This window comes from Vollenhovia emeryi, unplaced genomic scaffold (assembly GCF_000949405.1).
Source record: "Vollenhovia emeryi isolate VEMERY1.0 unplaced genomic scaffold, V.emery_V1.0 DF939282.1, whole genome shotgun sequence".
Taxonomy (NCBI): Eukaryota; Metazoa; Arthropoda; class Insecta; order Hymenoptera; family Formicidae; genus Vollenhovia; species Vollenhovia emeryi.
The window spans coordinates 462,114-483,939 of NW_011967084.1; the positions used below are offsets into that span (position 1 = coordinate 462,114).

Sequence of the window (21,826 nt, forward strand, 5' to 3'; positions counted from 1 at the left end):
CAATGATTCATGTATTTCATGTCTTGCCCGAACTGTCTCTAATAGCAACCCGGGTTACTCGGGTTACTCGGGTCTCAATCGGCCTGCCCAAACCCGAGTAACCCGGGTTGCTATTAGAGACAGTTCGGGCAAGACATGAAATACATGAATCATTGAGAGGCGTACGCATGTCCGACCCAAACCTAACTCCGAGCGCTTCTTCGTAAGCACCCTCTGTGGTACAGCGGTAGTAGGACAGAGACACAGATATAGAAACCGTGATTTAACATTTTGTAGTAACAATTTGATTTCACTCCTTTTTCATGGCAATATATTTGGTTTTTCTATCGCGTTTTTTGAACATATTATTTAGAAAATTCAATGTTTTTTAGGCGGATTTCTTTTTGATGGTTTTTGTTTTTTTTATTGTATATTATTTTTAAAAATATACTTGGCGTTTTTTTATTGAATAATTCTAATCTAAATTCATTCCAAACAGTTTCATAATACGCATCATGGTAAGCACGTTTGAGGTCCTGTCGCTTGAAGGTTAGAACTGTCTTTTAAACACAGATTTGCTGCTCCTTGCCATTTTTCATGTGCCGTAGTTGCTGCTGTAACAATTCTGCGACAAAAGTAATCACGTGACCCTTTTTGTCGCTGAAACGGCCGGTTCGAGCGACACGTGAAAATGCACCTTAAGGGTGGCGTCCCATGGAGCGGAATACGCGGAAGCGGAATCAGCGGATCGCCAATCGCAAGATTATTCTGATAGAGCCCTTTCAAAAATTCCGTCGAAACGGTCTTGTGATTGGCGATCCGCTGATTCCGCTTCCGCGTATTTCGCTCCATGGGACGTCGCCCTAAAAGTACAAATCGATCGTATTGGATATCGAACGTGATGCGTTCAATGAAAACGTACCCCAAGGGCCTTTAACCGCCAGTAGGCGCCGCTCTACATCGATTCCTCGTCACAGACGCAAGCGCGGGGCATTTTGCGGCGTCTGTTCGTTCTGCAGCCTGTCCGGGATCGCACGTACGGTAAGTGAGGACGCGCGGCGTCCGTAATCCGCGTCATCGTTGTGAATGAAAAGACAATCCGTTCGCGGGACGCCCGAAATAACGTTCCGCGTTTCCGCGGCCGTCGGCGGAATTCCGTATTTCCGTCGCACCCACGTTCGTAAGTGCAGCCGCCGCGTCGCTGGATCGCAGCCTTGAGACGCGTGGAAGCGTCTCGCTTGTCGGCGTCGCGTGGCACCGTGGATTCTATATAAGTCGCGGATATATCGCGGATAAACGCATCGCGGCCCCGTCGTCTCGTTGACGGCTCCCCCCGACGTCTCGTAATTGTCCCGATCCTGCGTGGCGTCCGCGGGCGACTATCGGTCCGTTCGCGGTACGACGGCAAGGCGGCCGCCATTACGCGAACGCTTCTCCGACAAAATCGTTATTCCCGGAACGATACATTTGTGGCGATGCGCGAGCGTTTAGATTCCTCGTAGACAACTCGTCGCGTTATTTATGATGAAAAATGCGACCTGAATGATCGAGATGCATTGATTAAAAAAAGAATTGTGTCCATCGCTAATCTTCAGTCACGATCCATTGTGGTCTTTGATCGATTTGTTTGCGTGAATAATCTTTTAATGTAATTCGAATTAGTTTATGCGCATATTTTATTCTTGATGTCGGATGTTCGTATCTTTAGAGATTTCTGCTCAATTGTACACAATGTTTATATTAATGTATAATTTATTATAATATTTTACGATGTGCCAAGAATATGGGATCCGTTCTTTTGAGCTGAACTGGCCGTACTAGTTCAGATTTCATTTTTATCTCTTTACATTGGAGAGAGAAAGGCCCATATTTATCCCTCTTTTATCAATAAAAGCGCCTCTAAAAGTAGCGAAAAGTCCCCTGATTGGCTACAAACTACTGTTAAAGGCGCTTTTGTTGTTAAAAGAGGATTCAGAATACAAGCCGAAGAAATTCGGACTGGTGCAGCCAGTTCAGTTGAAAAGAATAGACCCTATACATGGAAAGTGTATTTGGAGTCGAAGAAAACTCGAACCACCAAATTCTCTTTTTCAATTATCAAATTTAACGGTATATTTTAAGTAGAGTATTTTCTATGAGTTGCGTTATTGCATCGCAAATCTTGTCTTAATTTTAGTTACTGTACTGAGGTAATTTAGTCGGGATACAATGGCGGATAACGATGATCTTTTGGATTATGAAGACGAAGAGCAGACTGAGCAGGTGGTCGACGGAAGCGGAGACATCCCCGCTAAGAAGGAGGTGAAGGGCACGTATGTCTCTATCCACAGCAGTGGGTTTAGAGACTTTCTTCTCAAACCTGAGATCCTTCGTGCTATCGTCGACTGTGGCTTTGAACATCCATCTGAAGGTAAATGACCGTTCATTATAAGTTTCCATTTTACCTTTAGTCGTGCAGATGCATAGATGATGAATAAGTTTAATGCTAGATAGGGACAGCTGAAGTTTTCGTGATCGAGCAAAGCATTTCTGATGTATTTATCTCGTTCTTACTCAACTTCGTGATATTTTTGCGTAATAAATAAGCAGCATATAAATATTTCTTGCAGTTCAACATGAATGTATTCCTCAAGCGGTTCTTGGCATGGATATATTGTGCCAAGCAAAATCGGGTATGGGAAAAACAGCGGTGTTTGTATTAGCTACCCTTCAACAGCTGGAATTAACGGAGAATCAAGTGTACGTCTTGGTAATGTGCCATACTCGAGAGCTGGCTTTTCAAATCAGTAAGGAATATGAGAGGTTTAGCAAGTACATGCCACATGTAAAGGTAAGTTTCGCGCAATTACCTTTTTATAAAATTTTACACTTGATAGATGCACAAGTTCTTTAATTATTAAGTTATTTTGTTATATATACTCTCTAAACAACCTTAACACACTTAGGGCCAGTTTCACAAACGTCATTTAACTGCTAACCCATGGTTAATTGATCCTCGGTCTCTTCTTGGATAACAAGGTAGAGAAAGATAGGAAGTCGACTGAACTCTGGTTGACAGTTAACCGACGTTTGTGAAACTGGACCTTATAATGCTGCACTGCATTTGAGTAACAGTATATTTTTACATTATCGATACTATTTAATGTTTTCTATACTGTCGTAAAAACATAAAGGTTTATATTTTAGTTCTTTTATTACGGGACAAAATTTCTTTAATTGCAGGTTGGCGTGTTTTTCGGTGGCTTACCTATCCAGAAAGATGAGGAGGTTTTGAAAACTGTATGTCCTCACATCGTCGTCGGCACTCCGGGTCGTATTCTTGCTCTTGTACGGAACAAAAAACTGAATTTAAAACACCTGAAACACTTTATACTGGACGAATGCGACAAGATGCTTGAGTTGCTAGGTTCGTCATAAACGATTTACTAATTTAAAATAATATTTTGTCGAAAAGGATCTTGACATGATGTATGAAGCAATCTTAGCTTATCGTGATGACTACATTTTCCACTACCCACTATATTATCTGAGCGATCCTTCAAAATGTACTCTATATTTAACATTCATCTCGCGATTGATAAATAATTAGTTGCGTCGTTATTGCAGATATGCGTCGGGACGTACAGGAAATATTCAGAAGCACACCGCACAGCAAACAAGTGATGATGTTTAGCGCCACGCTGTCCAAGGAGATACGTCCTGTCTGCAAAAAGTTCATGCAAGATGTAATTACACAATCTTCCTCTTCACTTCGATCTACTGCAATTGCTCCTACCTATGTGCTGTCGGCACACTCGTGTCCAGGACAAGGCTCAGGCCACACTATAAATATCAATATCGGCGCATCCGCGGGTTAGGCAACTTAGACGCTGCTTTGAAGAAACCGAGTATCGAGTTAAAAAAAAAAGAATCACGTTCGAAACCTTTCGATAAACGGCGCAGTCATACGCTCATGTTCGACACTCGTGTCCGCATATCTCGCTGCTCCTGATCCTGATTCCGGGTGTAAACTCGATGTGTAAAGTCATCTGCACGTACATGTAAAGGGGAAGTCTTTCTAAAATCGAGTTCTCAACCGTTCGAATACGGGGTTCGAGTTAGCTTTCCAATCGATAATAATGTCCCTTGATTCACTGGATGTTACGCATATTCAAGGGACAACACAATATAAAGATATCGATCTGTCAGAAAATATAATGGGATAGGGATATAAAATATTTCTACTCGCGGGTAACTGGAGCAGTTAGAATAGAATTAGGATGCGTATGATTTGTTTGCCATTGGGGACGGGGGGCCAAGAAGACTTGAAGACAACTTGAAGACAGAAGAGCGCAAGAAAGAAGATGCAAGAGGATACTCAGGGGAACGATTAGGATTAGCTAGGGAAAAGAAATTTAAAACGGAAGCGTAGGCCATAGCTCTGTCGCGTTCGTGTTCATCCAATCGCAAATTAAAGGCATATTACATAAAAACGTTTCCATCTCGCGCAAAGGTTTCGATCGCGGTCTTTTAGCACGAGTGATATCCAAGAGAAGGAAATGCAAATGCCCTGCATAAATCGAGCTATTTCGTGTCTTAGAGAAAGCCGTAAAGTCACGTGAAAGCTAAAATACGCGAGTCTTCGTGTACCGTGAATCGCGCTCTTTATTTCGCACGAGTGGCGGAAGTCGGGCTCGCGGCTTAACGGATACCGGAGGTGAAAAGGCCGAGCGTCTATACCAACCGGAGTAATACGAGTCGATTCTGGGCATCTTAATGTGCCAGAAATTTGGGAGAAGAGATTCTGGCATCGAGTGGCCAGAGAGGGAGAGAGAAAGAGATGTGACCGAACGTTCTGTCATGTGAGCGCGCCTGCATATGAATTGAGTTGGGGCGAACTGCTGAGAGTTTTCATTGTTGGCACTACCCAGAGATGGAAGTCGCCGGACCGTATGTAATTTGTATGACTAATCACGATCGTCGATCACGATTGTACTCCGCAATTGAAACGCGGGAGTCTCTTTTGCTGGGACTTTCGATATTTACGGAAGTGTACGGTAACTTAACGCCGTCTTCAAAGGGCGAAAAGATATTTGGAAGTTAACGTGTATTTAAAAAAATTGGTTTGTCTTTTTTGTGTCGCTTAAAGTACTTGAGAAAAAAAAACGACCAACTTTTACTTTTCCAAACGATACAGTCGCATCGAGGAAATAGTGTCATTTTAGTTTGTTTTACTGAATTTTTGGAACGGATGTCCCTTCACCATACATTCGGTCGCATTCGATTTTTAGATAGCGAAAACGAGTACGTCGAGACTACAGAGACCCGTAAAAACCTGCAGCCTGAGATTCACATGTACACACACTCTAATTTTGTCCCGTGGATCTGTTTGTTTTATGAGATAACATTCTTTGTGCAGCCAATGGAGGTCTATGTCGACGACGAGGCGAAGCTCACTTTGAACGGTCTCCAGCAACATTACGTTAAATTGAAGGAGAACGAGAAGAACAAGAAGTTATTTGAACTACTTGATGTTCTTGAGTTCAATCAGGTTTGTTTGCAAACTAGGACAATCTACAGCAGATTGCATTTTCCTTATTGCGGAGAATTTTTGTGTGATGACGCAACAGTTTTCTTATCTTCCTGTGATGACTATCTTATCACTACTCACCAACTCTGATGAAGATTTTCTCAAGTATTTACTTAAAAGAATTTATCGATGGTTTACACACTCAATTGGGTTCCTAATATTTGATTATGTTAGAAGATATGTCGAGTCAGAAATGTTTCTTCTCGAGATCTAAACCGATGGTATTGTCAGTGTGATTTACCTTTCAACGGTTGCTCTTCATAGGTCGTCATATTTGTGAAGTCTGTACAAAGATGTATGGCTTTAGCGCAACTTTTGACGGAACAGAATTTCCCTGCGATCGGGATTCACCGGGGCATGACGCAGGAGGAGCGTCTGTCCAGATATCAACAGTTCAAAGATTTCCAGAAAGTAAGTAGTTTGTGCGTAAAGTCCTGTCGAGTGTCGATATGTGTACATATGTAATATAAATCGACTCGTAAGACGTGATTGAACAACGAATGGCATTTTCAGCGTATTTTGGTGGCGACAAATCTGTTCGGAAGAGGGATGGATATAGAACGTGTGAACATTGTATTCAACTACGATATGCCAGAAGATTCCGACACATACCTGCATAGAGTGGCGCGCGCTGGTCGTTTTGGTACTAAGGTAATAAATCGTCAACTATTCGAGCATCATGTATATACATGTAACAAAAACATATCATTTTGAAATCTCTACAAGAGTCCTCAAACAAATTTAAACAAAAGCGAAGCATTTAATATTGATTTTATTGGCAAATAATCGAGTGGCAAGGTTAAATCTTGGAACTTGCATAATCAATTACGATGTATTCATTTGGGGATGTTCTACAGGGCCTTGCCATTACATTAGTAAGCGACGAAAGTGACGCCAAGATACTGAATGATGTTCAAGAGAGGTTTGACGTAAATATTACAGAATTACCAGACGAAATCGATCTCGCTTCATACAGTAAGTTCACGTTTTCGAAAATTTAATTTATCCTTGTCCGACGACAATGTCTTAAAATTATGTTAATTTAATATCTTTACTTTTAGTTGAGGGACGATAAATTTAAATGCACCAAGTCACAATGTGGTATCTTTTAAGGCACATAATTTAAGTGAGTAACCTTCGATTAATTAGATACGAAATACTTTTTTTAATGTGACGTAGTAATTAGAACTGTATTTAAATAATTTATTCTTTTTTTTGTTTTCAGTATTCTTATTCCACCTATTCTTAATGTAAAGATGGGCACCAAATAATAATTGATATGGAAATTGATATGGAAATATTGATATAGAAAAAATGTAATTGCATTATAAAGTGTTTTGTATAAGTTTACCTGCTCTTTTCACTAATATCGAACAACGGATATGATCGGTTGACGTAATCGTGTCATAATCTAATCATAGCTACTTTGACAACTAATAAATTGCTATTAATGAAGATGTACATGTCTTGTTCAATTTCTTAGAAACTAAGTGTTGTATGTAATAGATACATTTTGAAAGAGAAAGGAGTCGTTGCATCCCGTACGAAATGTGAACGACTGAAATAAAAACTTCCTTTTATAAATGCAGATTTATTTCTTGTAGACTATCCTGCTGCTCTAACTCGATCTGAAAAGTTTATTCCGATTACAGTGATAAACTAAAATTTAAGTGAGATATATTTCATCACTTCGAAGAATATTCGCATATGTACTAGAATTATTTATTTCAAAATTACTCTTGTACATTGCAAATTATGCGTCATGCTTTATTTTTAAGTTCTTTATCATTGTCGATAAACGCTAGTATGGAACATAAGTAGTTTATATTAATGTAACGTGTCTAATTCAAAATCAAGAGTTTGTTCATTCACGGCACGAGTATGAAAGTACCTCTGTAGCTCGTAAATCGAGATTGTAATTTTATGTACATATAAGATTACATGAAACAAGAAATACGATAGCGACGAATTTTCGTTAAGAAAGATTAGTAGTTCCGAGGTGTTCGCCAGGTATATATAGATGCAATTGAAATAGAATTAAAATACTATTTGGATTCATTTAGGTCTTTGTTTATTTTGTGATTTATTGCCGACTTGCGTGCCGCCCCCACGACCCAACGGTGCCGGTCCTCTTCCCCCTCTGCCGAAGGTACCTGCAATGCATAATGAACAACGATAAACAAATTGCTATAAAGATTTACAGATTCTAATTGATCGTCATTTTCTAAAACAATACGGAATATCTTTCACACGATAGTCGTTCACTTGTCCCTTCAATGTTTGGCTGCCAGAAAGCCTCTAATTTCGCAGCTACTTATACAATTCATCAGCTATCAAGTATTTTGGCATTCTTGTCAAAAGGTTTATCCCAAAATGGACAGTTCGAAGAAAGCGCGCTTAGGGACGGCCCCTGCGTACAGTTGATAATTTCATAAAGTAATATCGCTACCTCTACCACCGCCGCGTCCCCTCTGACTCTGGCCTCGACCCTTCATCTCGCCGCGGCCTCTCGACTTCATCTGAATGTCCTCCTTCACCATGTCTATCACTTCATCAGGAATTCTCAGATACTTTATCGTACTGCCTCTTATATAGCACTCCGGCATCCTCCAAAACTTGTCGCCATCCTGATTCAATCATCAAATTCTAATGAGTAAAACTTCATAGTTGGACTCTTCTCTAGAATTACCGGGTCAAAAATAAAACAACTTTTGATAAAACAATAAAATGTATAAAATAAATTTATACGTATCAACGTATACTAGATACTAACGTTAATCGCTTTGTATCTAGCATACGTCAATACATTTGATTTAGCCTCAGTTTTTATCGCAACAGATTCCAATAATCTCGCTCAGATAGCGTTATCTTTATAGTCGTTTCACAATATTCCGTCTAATTCAATTTGAACTTTGTCAAGGCAAACGAGATGCCTTTCCTGAGTCAACGGTAAAGCACGCACCCTAGAGGTACATATAACCTCTCTGAGGTTTATGTTCATCCAGTTATCACAGCTGACTAAGTGACCGTTGTACGTTTCTCCGTTTTTCAGCTCCACCAGCTGTAATAAGAGACACTGTTCAGCTTACAAGGATCCTTCAAACGTCGCTCTTCCCCGAGAAATTGCAGAGAATTACAGGACTTACCATAGGGTGGTTTTGCGCCGTTTTCAGCAAAGTCAGAGGTAACTGGAAAGAATTAAATAGTACGTATTGTAAAGCGAGGCGGCATCGATACGAGAAATCGGATTGGAATGAGAATAACGAACTTACCATGATTATAATTGATTAAAACCCACGTATCCACGAAGGTTGCGGCAGGTTATGCGTCAACAGTAATTCTATTTGAAAACAATCGTCCGCGAGCGCCATCTGCACTCGGAAATCTCATCTCCGGGACTCGAGCCACGAATCTTTTTTTTCCTCCGGCGTGAACTCGTGAAAAGTGACAAATTTCATTGGCGAATATTAAATTCTTCAGTGAAATTTGTCACTTTTCACGAGTTCACGCTAGAGAAAGAGATTCATGATCCCAGAAATTTTATTTTGGGTGCGCCTTTCGGGAGAGGTTTCCTCACTCTGAAAGTTCAGGATGCGCTCGGTTGGTGGCACTTGGCGGGATTTTTCAAACCGTCGCGACGGAACGCATAATTTTATTGTAAGAAATACATATACATATATACATGCCTGCTTACGCAACGTCTAAAAACGGACTCATTTATATTTATCGATGTCATTTCGAAATGTTATGCGTCCACGATCTACCAGATCCACCTGATCGCTGATAGTAAACCGCAACCCAGTGAGCGCCAAGTAACAGTTATAAATCAATATCATAATTTCCTACTCAGCAATGTAAATGTAATGTAACACGCATGTTATATTACATTTACATTGCCGAGCAGGCAATTATAATATTGATGTTATGTAACCGCGCTGCTTGGGTGTTTACTGATAACGGACAGGCTTCGATTTTTAAGTGCCAAATCGCCCGATCAACATACGTGTGTCGATATCGCGACGTACTGCAACGGCCGTTCATTCAGGCTCGTTGCATAATGTGGAAATAGTATAAATAGGGCGATTTCGTGAATAAAAGCGTTTCGCAACGTCACGATACTACCACAAATTAGCTGTTTATCATTCACACTAAAATCACCACTTTCAAATCGCTGAAATTCTTGGCTTGTTCTTTCCGATGGAGCACAATTGCCATAAGCTTCGACAAGTAATTTATGAGCTGTAGCTGCAGTGTTTTTTTTTCAAATCAAAGTAATGAAGCAGCACACGCCGAGAAAACAACTTATCACGTTCCATGTTTAATCAAAGGAAAGAAAAATGGCGCTATTCGCTTAAATAAATCTTTTTGCGCTGAATTTTATTGACAAATGTCCAACCTTTAAGGATGTATTGGACGTACAATCTTAGACAAAAGTGCATGAAATTGGAAATACTTAAATATCTACTCTTAACGCATAGTAAATCTAGATGTAAGAAACTTGAACGATAGTTGGAGTCTTATTTGTACTTCTACAAAGGTATTTTTCACTTTACAAATATTTTTTCCTGAATTATTTGTGATTTTTTTCACTTATGAGCCTAAACTTTTGATAGTGAAAATGCTCTGATTTCAATTCTTAATAACGTCAAATATTTTCAAAACTAAAAAATTCGTGCTGTCGGCACGAATATCTCAGGTCATATTTTATTATATTTTATTTCTTTAAAACGGTGCAGTAAAGACTATCGAAACTTGGTAGATATTTTCATCTATTCGTATACTAGATGTATAAAAAATTCAAAACACTGGTACTATTTCTTCTACATTTTTTTAGCTGTTTTATCCGTGAAGATCGGCTCTTCCCATAAGAGTACGTGTAAAATCAGTGTAAATTAAAATAGTTATATCTCAGCAACCGTTTAGTGGATGCATTTTTACTTTTCTGCAATAAATTAAGAAGACTAAAAGAACAATTTCACAAATTTTTAGCGACTTTGTACTATTTTGAAGATAGGTCCGATACATCCTTAAAATGCAGCCCGTTTCAGGGGCCCGATTCTTGAATTCATTCGAAGAAGAAACGTATACGAAAATTCTGCTCTGACAGAAAAGTTGAAAGTCGATTGGTTAAAGCCATGCGAATAGCCAACCAACTTGCAACTTTTCTGTAAGAGCAGAATTCTCGCATACGTTTCTCCTTCGAATAAATTCAAGAATCGAGCCCCAGATGTCAAAGTAAATTGCACTTACAACTAGCGTCATCTAAATGTGAGCCGCGAAAACTAAGTTTACCACCTAATAGTATTCCCTTCCCAAGTAGAACATATTAGTCGTGAAAACACCAAGATGATATAATTTTTTAATCATTTTTTATGCGTCATGGTGACGTCGAAATAGCCCACCGGGAGCACCTATTTGCGACATCATTAAGACATCAAAATATTGTAAAAACGATCTTGTTTTACGAAGCAAAGTTAATTAAATATTGTACATTAAACATAAATTGAGGTAATGTAAGATAAATATAATATCGCCATGTAATCAGTAATAATATATTATTATACACATCACGAATGTCATAAAACAGCATGTCATAGATCAGCCATTGCAAAGTAAATCTTGATGTCGATCATTTTATGACACGAAATTCATCATTTTAATGTTACATTGACGTTTTTGTGATTAACTTGTTCTACTTGGGTTATTTAGCCAATGCGTCTATTTAGCAATATTGTATAAATATTAGGCCAATATTCTTATTGTTTAATATTGGCCAATGCACTTTCATTATAAATCTAATATTACTATCGTGCAATATTTACACTTATTCCATAGCCAATTAATATCGGCTTTACGTTGGACAATATCGGCCAATGTATTTCTAATACAACCAACATTGGACCAATGTTTAGCCAATGCACTGCTAGGGAATATTGGCTTCTTAATCAAGAGAATAAAATCAAGAATGTAAACAACCTAGATAAGTTTTAATCTCGCAATTTATGAAGAAGGAAGCTTTCTCGTCGCAGATGTTGATAAACGACAATTGCGCGGATTACGTCGCTAAATTATAAACGTACGTGATCGCAGAATTTAATGAACGCGTGCGCTAGGCTAACGAGCGGGACGATCCAGCCCGGTGATTCGCGAGAGCAACGGATCGGTGTTTTTTAATCGGCGCCCCCCCTCCGCGCCATTGTCTATCCGCGGTGTTTACGTCCCCAATGCTGTGTTGAACAACTCAAACGATCCGCCGCGGCTGTACGCGCGGATTCCTCGTCGGCACGCAAGCTCGCGGGTATAAAGTACATAGCCGCGGCTGTACGCGCGCGAACTCATCCGGCGAAAAACAATTCGCGCGCGCACGACACTCGGCATTGTCGTCGCGCGCACCGGCAGTGCTTCGCGCCGCGTTCGGTTCGTCGCGCGGGACTGTGTCGCGCGGCCGGCACGACGGACACGACGGCGATCGCTCGCCGCGAAACTGGAAAGCCCGAGGATCCCGAGCGCGGGCGCGCGCGCGTCCTGACAGCGTAAGCGTAAGTACGAGAAAGGGCCTGAGCAGAGAGATTTGCCGTTTCACGATTCTGTAGCAGCTAATTCGGTTGCTCGCGCTGGAGATGTAATCGGAGGCTGGCCATAAGAGAGTTCGTCAAATCCCTGCGAGTGAGAGAGAAACATAGGCCGTCTCACTTTTCTACCAGCGTCGAAACGTAGAGGAGTGAGACGGCCTATGTTTCTCTCTCACTCGCGGGAATTTGACGAACTCTCTTATGGCCAGTCTCCGATTACAGGGTCTCTAGCTTGCACTAGTGCGCACCGAATGCACATTAAGACTTGTTTATAGTCAGCTCTTATATTTCACTTTGTCTTAAATACACGTTCAAAGAGTATTTAGTCAAAAAATGATCGGCGCAAACGTACAGACCACTTTTCTGGATAAGAAATGTTGCATTTAAGACGATCTTTAAACATAAGAATTGACTGGAGACAAGGCTTACAGCGAATTCGGTTGCTTGCATTAGTGCGCACCGAGTGCACATTAAGGCTGGTTCACGGTAAGTTCTTATATTTGAGGATCGTCTTAAATATCTCTTGAAATATTTCGCGGCCAGTAAAATGATCTGTATTCTCAAGACAAAGTTAAATAAAAATTGACTACAAACAGGCCTTAGTGTGCACTCAGTGCGCACTGGTGCAACCAGCCGAATTCGCAATAACCCCCGGTCCACAATCTCGCTTGAAGTAAGCTGTAAGCCTTAAGCCGTAAGAAATGAACCGATCACAGGCGAGAGTGAGGGGAATAAATGCCTGTGATTGGTTACTTTCTTACGGCTTAAGGCTTGCAGCTTACTTAAAGCAAGATTGTGGACCAGGGGTTAGCCTGATATTACATTTGTCGTACGACAAATTTCTTAAGTGTGTCGATTGGCTGCGGGATAGTAAAATTCTCGGGTGTCTAGAAATTTTCTATTCCGCAGCCAGTTAAAAAAACCGCTTGAAAAAATTGTCGCGCGACGAATGTAATACCAACTTTACGACGGAATCGTAAACGGTTACAGCAATCTTTTTGCTCAGGCCCGAAGCCATCTTTCCGCTCCGCGGATTCGTTCTCGCGCTCGCCCGCGAGAGGAACGGTCTCCTCTTTAATTCTGCGATCCTGCGTTGTCCCAGCGATGGGTTGCGATAGTTTGGAATCTCATCAGTTCTTTGAACACTCGAATACGATTATACCAGATGATTGCGAGAGATCGCGATCGCGAGAGGCTAAAATATTTTTGCGATCTCCGTACATTCCTGCGGGCGATAAAGATTTTCTCGCGTTAGATCGTTATCAATCGGATAAGAGTGAAAACAAGGTACGCGATCTTTGTTTACCTAGCTGCGAGAGGCAGCAGTTTGCACCGCGGGGGGTTAATAAATAATTAATTTTCAATAAATAGTTGATAGGAACGTCGGTGCATTCGCGGGCGGCATCGATTCGCGACACCGCGAACGATCCCCGACACAAATGGCTCTTGCGAAAGCTGCAACTGAATAAATTAAATGGAATTTCATATACGCAATCGTGTATATACATATATATTTCAAGTCTTATCCTCCCGTGATATGAGACGTAAAAATTCTCTGACGCGACTCTCCAAGCACTTGCCGAGATTTTGATCCAAGATCACATTTGATCTTTTCTTCGTGCGAGGTGATTCCTCGATCGGTCAAGTTCGCTATTGCCTAATACACATCGAGTTACAGAAGTTGTGATTTCAGCAGCTTATTATCAAACTTTCTTTCTCTCCTCCCTTTCTGCCTATACTGGTATATTGTATTTATCGCTAAGTGTCCAGGATCGTTCAGCATATCGCGATTCATTTTATGAAATCCGCCCGCCATCACTCGCCGATAACGCGATAAAAAAGGAACCGACGATACGCAGCATTCGCGAGGCCTCGCAATTGTTTTTTTCCCTTCCGTGAATTTTTCTCTCGAATCGGTAACGCTACTCCGACGCGAGAACAATCGCTTCGCCGATGATCGACACTGCGGATGAATCGGATCTTCGTTGCCGTTGTCGGTGCTAAGCAAAAAAAGGGGGGGGGGAATAAATAAAACGGCGGATTAAATTGGGGAGGCACGTGGGGCAGCCCGGCGATTTACGAATTGATAGCTCGCGTGTGACACTCGCGAGATACGGAGGTGGCTGTCGGTCTTGGGAAAAGAAAAAAATTATAGGGACAAGACTCTCGGTGACATGCTCGTCCGCTAGCGCTAGATCGCTCGTTATCTCTGATTAAATAACACTATCAGTATGATATGTCGTACGAAAGAGATAAGTGCAAATCACTTCCCGCAGATAAAGTCGCGAGAGTTATGCATATCGCGTGTGAATACGATTATATTAGAGGAAATGGATAGTGGCAGTCCTTTCCTCTTGCGACATCGATGTGCGAAATAATCTGTTGTATATTCGCCAATAATCTATACTTGGAACTTGATAAAGCCTCTCTCTCTCTCTCTCTCTCTCTCTCTCTCTCTCTCTCTCTCTCTCTCTCTCTCTCTCTCTCTCTCTCTCTCTCTCTCTCATTCGTTCTAGACTTTCTCTGTTATCAAATTGGGTTTATCGTCAATTCAATTGAACGAATGTCCATCCATAGGCAGTATGAAACTGCAGCACGGTCAAGGGGAGAAAAATCTTTATATTTCTTTTAATTTATTGGTGGGGGGGGGGCATGAGCAAATACCCCACCTTCCAAAAACTATTTCTACGTCATATAAATCTGAAAAGTTAAGTACACATATATTCTGCCTATTAGGTGTATGTGTAACCAATTGTGTGAATTTTGAATACGAGAAACTATTTCTGTCTAACTCCATCTGACGTGTAAAAATTTATACAACAAACACATACATGTATACGTATATATGTATGTATATTCTGTTATTGTGACAAAGGACATGTGAATTTTCTCTCTCTTTCTCTCTCTCTCTCATCAAATAATAAAGTGGCGTACGTCGCTAGCGATTTAATAACGCTCTAATTCCAAAACCTATTATCATAAATTATTCGCGAGACCCCTCGCAAACTTTGGGGAACGGGTCCTCCGCCCGTCGGCGCTATTTCCACGGAGGCCTAATCGACGAAACGAAAATAACCGAAGACGACGATCGTAATTCGCAAATGTAGATTGAAGTGGGTAGGAAGTACGTATCGCGTGATGCCGATGAAAGATGACGATCATCGATTCGACGTGTAGCACGAACGTGCGGCACGTATGTAACGACACGTCCGATGAAAGCAGAAATGAAGTCAGCGTGCCCTATGGCCGGTATTCATAGTCGATTTTTATTTCAGTATCATCTTAAGTGTTGTCTTAAGACGCCAATACGGCTCTGTGATTGGTTGAAAACACATTAAGAGTATACTTAAGATGATCTTAAATACAAGAACGGACTACGAATACCGGCCTATGGGTCCGAATAGGAGGCCCCCCCCCCCCTCATTTCCGTCTTGGCCACGTTGTGGCTGGAACGGCCGCTACTATCGCGTGGCCATTTGTCGCGATTATAAACGGCGACCACGAAGCTGCGTACGCGCTTCATTTACGTTTCACCGTAAAAAACGAGGCACGGTCGCGAGGCTACATTTCCTCCGCGGTATCGACTTTTCTCGCCTGGAAACAGACCACGTTTTATTATTGTCTTAAAGTCGCGTCCATAGGCTTTCTCTCGCCCTTTCGAGGCGTACGTTCAAGGTATTACGGGGATATACACTTACGGTGAAGGGGTTATCGTGACATTATACAATAGGCGCGATGGTGCGCGGACTATTGATATCGACATCCTAGCAGCCGACTTTCGTGCCTTCTCTAATAAGGTGAAAGACCGTGTCACGGTCACAATTTAAATGTTTTCTTAGGAAAAACTATACCATACATTTTATTATAAGGCCGGTATTTTGTAGTCGGATCTTATATTCAAGACCGTCTTGAATTTATCTAAAGATGCTGTACGGAACATTTCATTGGCTAATACGGAGTATCTAAAGATGATCTTGAGACAGTCTTGAATATATAAGATCTGACTATAAATACTGGTCTAAATCTCAAGAGAGTCCTTAAAACCCGTATCTACGGATTGAGACTACGGATTGAGATTGAGATTAGATTGAAATTTGACCAGTCGGAGTAAAGTTTACTAATCTCAAGTTCAGTGAGACTTTTACTCTAAATGGTCAAATTTCAATCTAATCTCAATCTCACTTATTGTTATGACGATTTTATTTGAGAATGAAAGACGATCTCTCGGCAATTTTTGGAGTGAAAATATTGCCACGGAGTGAAATATGCACTCTATTGGAGTAAAATATTCACTCCGTTGGAGTAATCAACTGGGGTGAATATTTCACTCCATGACAGTATTTTCACTCCAAGAACTTTAGAGAGATCCGTTAATTACAAGAAAAAAATGTATACTATGCGATTAAGTTTGCCTATTGTTATATTAAGAAATGACAGGTCACAATTTTACTTGAATTTCTTCATTTTATTTTTAAAGTTTGTAGTAGCATAGAGAGAGAGAGAGAGAGAGAGAGAGAGAGAGAGAGAGAGAGAGAGAGAGAGAGAGAGAGAGAGAGAGTGAGACGACATATTTTAAGAAAGTATTATCGACTGTATTAAATCAAATAATTGGGTGCTCGATGCAGCAATATGGCCTTTCATTTTATTCGAACTTTTTCAAGTTTATTTGAGCTTGAAAACGACGTTCTCCATTTTTCTCGCGCAATTTTACGCCATTAATGATACAATTTCCTTAATTGCGAAACTGCAATTAATAATAATTTATATTTTAAGGTCATCGGAAATTAGCGTTTCAAGATAACGGTTTCGCAACGTTAGTGTTGGCGATACGAGCGGAAAAAATTCCCGCCGCAATTATTCCTTTCAACAAACTTCTATGCTATAATTTCCATTGTTATGTAAAATGTTTGGCGCATAAAATCACGCACTTCAAAATTGCCCGTCCCTCGTATAAGACATAAAATTCCGAGTTGATCTATGCCTCCCACTGGATTAAACAATAAATAAATCCTTATTTATTACAAGCTAAGTGCCGCACAATTCCGGCTTTCGGCGATCCCTATTTTTTTTCACGATTCTCCCTCTACGGGAACGCCGTGAACCTTGGGCCGATGGCAGAGAACGATCCGTAAATGTTTAAGAGACCGACTTAGGGTCAGAGCACAAAGAAATGTAATGGCTTACGACGAAGATGTAAGCGTAAATGTAGATTAGCGCACAAGCTTTAGCGTATACTGTACTTACCTCCAATTACATACGACGTTACACTTACGCCAAAGCTTGTGCGCTATCTACGTTTACGCTTGCGTCTTTGTCGTAAGCTATTACGTTGCTTTGTGCTCTGACCTGTAGTCGTAGACTTAGGGCCTGATCAGAATGGCTGTCTTGTATTCTTAAGACAAGGTTTTATGTTTTAAATCTTTGTCTTAAAGTAACGCACACTAAGGGCCTGAGCAGAATGGCTGTCTTGTGCTCTTAACACATAAGACACCCAGTGAGAAATGATTCGTCGATCGACGTCGTTTCGACGTCGATCGACGAATCATCCCAGGTAGCACAAAGATGAACATAAGTTCATAGAGAATTCATTTTAAAGAAAACATACAGAATTAGAAAAATGAATATCTGAAGAATTCTTGAAGAATTAGTCTCAATCAGTTCGTCTTGAAGTATTCTTCTGAAGTTCATTATAATGAATACTTCGCGATTCAGTACTGTGAATACTTTAAGAATTTATGAGGAATTATTTGTCATGCGCGAGTATCCGCTAACCGCCATCCGGACGTTCTTGTGCAGCGTGTTACCACGTGCAATATTTTGTGTGCGTAACGTTATGTGCAATTAATTTTGTGCAATAGTTCTATTGTGTAAAAAAAAGAATCGAACGACGAGAACCGAAACGGAAGAATTATCCGATTGTCAACCCGAGTCGAAATTTTGGCCCTATGTTGAACCTTTAATTCTATTATATAGTAGGACCTAAGGCAGCAAAAGAGGTCCAACTGCAAGAACAAATTTTACTCCTACTTTAAACCTGATAGTGTCAGAAATTTCTACTTTTGCCAATTTAGCTTTAAAGTAGGTCCTTTTAAGTAGGAACTGAAGTAGCATGGTAGGTTCAAATTAAACCTCTATTGAACCTATATCTCCTGCACGTTTGTTTATAAAATTATATACAGGGTGAGGAAAAAGTATGGAAACCCCTAAATAATTCGGAAACTACGCATTTTATAAAGAAATGTTTCAAACACAAGTTGTAAGGTTGAAAAAAAGTCTATTTACTTATCTTATCAGTTTGGCTTCACATGGCGTAAATGCGTAGTGTCCAAGATATTTAGGGGTTTCCACACTTTTTCCTCACCTTGTATAATAATAAGTAAATATACAACACATTAAAGCGTTGTAAAATGTAATTTTTTATTTAGAACAAGAAAATATTTGTAAGTTAATTTAACAGTTTTCAAATAAGATATAAATTAAAAAATTTAATATTTACAAATCCGTTGTCATTCCGTTGTCAATCCGTTGTCATTGACAACCATCAACCAATTAAGATTTATGGACAAAACCGTGTAGGAGAAGTAGGTTTAATAGAGGTCTTATTTGAACCTACCGTTCCACTAAAAACCTACATTAATTGGACCTACATTAATGATTAAAATATCGAGAGAATTTTGAGGTTCAAAGTATCACTAGGGCAAAAGTTGTAGAATTAAAGGTTCAAAGGAGGAGTAAAAGAATATAATATCATCAAAGTAGGTTATTGCTGGTCTATGTAGGTTATAGATCAGCTAAGTAGGTGTAAATTATCCTTAAAAGTATCAAAGTAGGACCAAAATTTCGACTCGGGAATGAGCTTCGGTTGTGAGTATCTCACTGTTGAGTGAGAAATTATAATAATGGTGTAATGTTACTGCATATTAGATGTGTACATACATTGGGTAAATATTTTGTAATTCTCTTTGTTCTAACACTATTCCCCTTGAATTCATAAAGTTTACATTTATTGAATTCGAGATGAATACTTTAAGAAGTTGTCAGGAAAACGATTTATGGTGCATGTAACTTCCTCTTTCACTCTTATTGTATTCTTCTATGAATTCCTAAAGAATTACAATTGAGAAAAAAGAAAACTTAAAGAATACTTTGTGAATTCAGTGTGCTATCTGGGATTTCTCACTGGGCAGTTATTGTGTTACCGCAAGACAAAGATTTAAAACATAAAACATTGTCTTAAGAGTATAAGACAGCCTTAAGACATATAAGAACGGACTATGACTACCGGCCTTAGTGTCATTTGGCGTATGGTACACGTGGTATGTGTGTTGCTCACTATTAATTTTTATTAGACTTACAAACTTAGGCCGGTATTCATGGTCGATTCTTATTTCAATATCATCTTAAGCGTTGTCTTAAGACGCTAATACGGCTCTGTGATTGGTTGAAAACACATTAAGAGTATACTTAAGATGATCTTAAATATAAGAACGGACTATGAATACCGGCCTTAGTTTTAGTGATGCCATATTGTTCTTTAATTTAGCCGGAATAGCAAGCTGCTTTCGATCTATGTATACACGTGAGCCATTTAATTTGTATTGTATATTACACAAATGTTTCCACGAAACAGACAGTTTTACGTGCAAAAGGTGCAAAAGTGCAGAATCACTCCAGCATCCCTTAACCAATCATACTGAGCGCTCACTCAACCGTTGTGTCTGCTGAACGCGGCCATTGCGGTTGAATGCAGGAAGAACCTTGTACCTTTACACTATGTGTTTAACGGTAGCGGTCGCAGTCCTCCCCGTACGCAGGAGTTCACACGGTAGAAACTATAACACCCTCGAAAAGTGCGACACGTGGTGCCTCGTGTATAATTAACGAGCCACACGGTAGGCGCGTTACGCAAGGGGGTGAAATCAATCTCCGTTCGACGATCGGCGCCCCGCAAATATTGACAGATCGTCACGGCCGAGTTTCTCCGCGAGCGGGACTATTATAATATAGATTAGGCATCGATCGGCTTTGATAGAAATTGCGAAATTCCTTTGTGAATACCGCGGCCGTCGGAGTCGCGCGGGAGGGGGGGGAAGGGGGGCACGCGCGATCGACTTCGTTATCGTGAGCGCATTTGTGTCGCGGTATAATCCAGTGTCTTTAATGTAAGACTCGGTAAGTAGAAGCTCGCCCTTGGTGAAGGCCGGATCGAGTCCTAAATAAAGTATGAACGTTCTGCGAAACGTCCACATGTTACGCTCGCCGGACAATCGCGGCTTTCGCGCCGCGAGATCGACGGGGGGGGGGGGGGGGGGGGGTCCTTCGCTTCCTCTCGCCACCTGCCGTTCAAGGTCGAGTCTTCGCATCGCGACCCTCGCCTGGATCCGCCTTCTCGCGTTGAAGAAAAGCTCGGCGCGTTACGTAAGTTTCTGAAAGCGAGCTTTTTACTTGAGACGCGCAAAGTAGCCGCTATCTCCTTCAGGGCCAATTCCGATAAATTAGCGTACTAAACGGGGAACGTAAGATTGGCAAATGTGTTTGCAGGCGTTTAAGAGAGATTCAAATTATAAGATTCTACCGAGATAAGATTAATAACTTGGACTTTACGCGAGCGATCATTTCTCGCTCCGGAAATGACCGGAGCGCCTTGAAAATTGAAAGCGTTCGAGGATAAATTCGGGATTAACAGGTGGAGGAAAGTCACCTATTATTAGACAGGCTCCTAATACGAGACAGCGGGGTTTCTACTAAATTAATAGGCATCATCTGTTGGTTCCAGCATGAATTAATTGCGCCTGCAGTGAAATCTGTTTAGTGGAAAATTCATTGTTAGATTGTGTAATCGCCGGGAGAGAAGATTGTGATTGACTTGGGATGTTAAAAACCTGCTATCTCGTGGTTAGAAGCCTGTCTCATAATAGGGGACTTTCCTCTAGACCGAGAAATCGTCCAAATTGTAAAATCGATATGGGTGAATAATACATGACGTTATTAACGATTTCCGATACCTACGGGACATATCGTCCTTGTAACTACAAAAGGCTTCATTAAATGACCTTACAGTGCTGGAGTTTAATCTCGTAATTCTCTCGAGCACGTAAACACAAATGCGCGCGAGGTCTCGGGTTTCGGTGCCCGTTCGCGCAGATCAGCGAGTTAGATGTGGAGGTGCAAACTTGTGCGACGAAATACAAATTATCGATAAGAAAAACGAATCGACATCTCCATGTTCTTGCGGTTTGCCGGAAGAGAGATTACGGGATAAAAACGCGACGTCGAGAATGAGCTTTCGCGATAAACGACAGTCCAGCCGTTTAAACTTGATCTACAATGTGCCCTTTTTGTGTCTAGAAACATTCTATTTCATATAAACAAATCGAAACGCTTATAAAATTTGTCGACGATCGCGATGCACGATTGTACAGTGCATAATAGATAATTTATCTATCCGCGCAATTTTTTAAACCGCATTTATCGAATACAAAATAGAATGTTTCTAGACGCAAAGAGCAGATTGAATATAGAGGCTTCAAGCCTGATCTACAATGTGCTCTTTGCGCCTAGAAATATTCTATTTCATATAAACAAATCGAAACGCTTATAAAATTTGTCGACGATGCACGATTGTACAGTGCATAATATACAGTTTATCCACCCGCGCAATTTTTTAAACCGCATTTATCGAATACAAAATAGAATGTTTCTAGAC

At 40.6% G+C, this 21,826-nt stretch overlaps 3 protein-coding genes across 4 annotated transcripts in view; 2 read left to right on the forward strand and 1 right to left on the reverse strand.

The window, feature by feature from the left end:
• The first annotated feature begins 922 nt into the window (after nt 1-922).
• LOC105559299 (ATP-dependent RNA helicase WM6) lies at nt 923-7,132 on the forward strand. Its single transcript, XM_012007485.1, has 11 exons — nt 923-1,020; nt 2,156-2,389; nt 2,589-2,809; nt 3,202-3,385; nt 3,586-3,704; nt 5,378-5,509; nt 5,813-5,959; nt 6,062-6,199; nt 6,406-6,523; nt 6,610-6,674; nt 6,774-7,132. The coding sequence occupies exons 2-10, from the start codon at nt 2,188-2,190 to the stop codon at nt 6,621-6,623; spliced, it is 1,275 nt and encodes a 424-aa protein (XP_011862875.1). The 5' UTR covers nt 923-1,020; nt 2,156-2,187; the 3' UTR covers nt 6,624-6,674; nt 6,774-7,132.
• LOC105559298 (U6 snRNA-associated Sm-like protein LSm4) lies at nt 7,124-8,935 on the reverse strand. The gene is made up of 5 exons (XM_012007484.1): nt 8,821-8,935; nt 8,695-8,736; nt 8,511-8,609; nt 7,998-8,175; nt 7,124-7,701 (listed from the first exon to the last, which is right to left on the reverse strand). Exons 1-5 carry the CDS (start codon nt 8,821-8,823, stop codon nt 7,604-7,606), a joined length of 420 nt encoding a protein of 139 aa, XP_011862874.1. The 5' UTR covers nt 8,824-8,935; the 3' UTR covers nt 7,124-7,603.
• The window catches only part of LOC105559297 (transmembrane protein 189), a 23,602-nt gene continuing 10,490 nt past the window's right edge, over nt 8,715-21,826 (forward strand). Inside the window, exon 1 of one of the 2 annotated variants that reach the window (XM_012007483.1) lies at nt 8,715-8,732. The gene's annotated coding sequence lies outside the window, so the exon portion shown is untranslated. Of the gene's footprint in view, nt 8,733-11,869; nt 12,088-21,826 lie in introns of those variants that run through there. The other variant, XM_012007480.1, reaches the window with a different exon arrangement.

What these genes read in the sequence shown, in the direction of transcription:
- LOC105559299 (XM_012007485.1), top strand. Translation starts at nt 2,188, where the DNA reads ATGGCGGATAACGATGATCTTTTGGATTATGAAGACGAAGAGCAGACT. An exon ending in CTTTGAACATCCATCTGAAG is followed by an intron (nt 2,390 to 2,588) that starts GTAAATGACCGT and finishes TATTTCTTGCAG; the next exon opens with TTCAACATGAATGTATTCCT. An exon ending in ATGTTCTTGAGTTCAATCAG is followed by an intron (nt 5,510 to 5,812) that starts GTTTGTTTGCAA and finishes TGCTCTTCATAG; the next exon opens with GTCGTCATATTTGTGAAGTC.
- LOC105559298 (XM_012007484.1), bottom strand. An exon ending in CGGCGCAAAACCACCCTATG is followed by an intron (nt 8,610 to 8,694) that starts GTAAGTCCTGTA and finishes CTCTTATTACAG; the next exon opens with CTGGTGGAGCTGAAAAACGG. An exon ending in GGGACGCGGCGGTGGTAGAG is followed by an intron (nt 7,702 to 7,997) that starts GTAGCGATATTA and finishes TATGCATTGCAG; the next exon opens with GTACCTTCGGCAGAGGGGGA.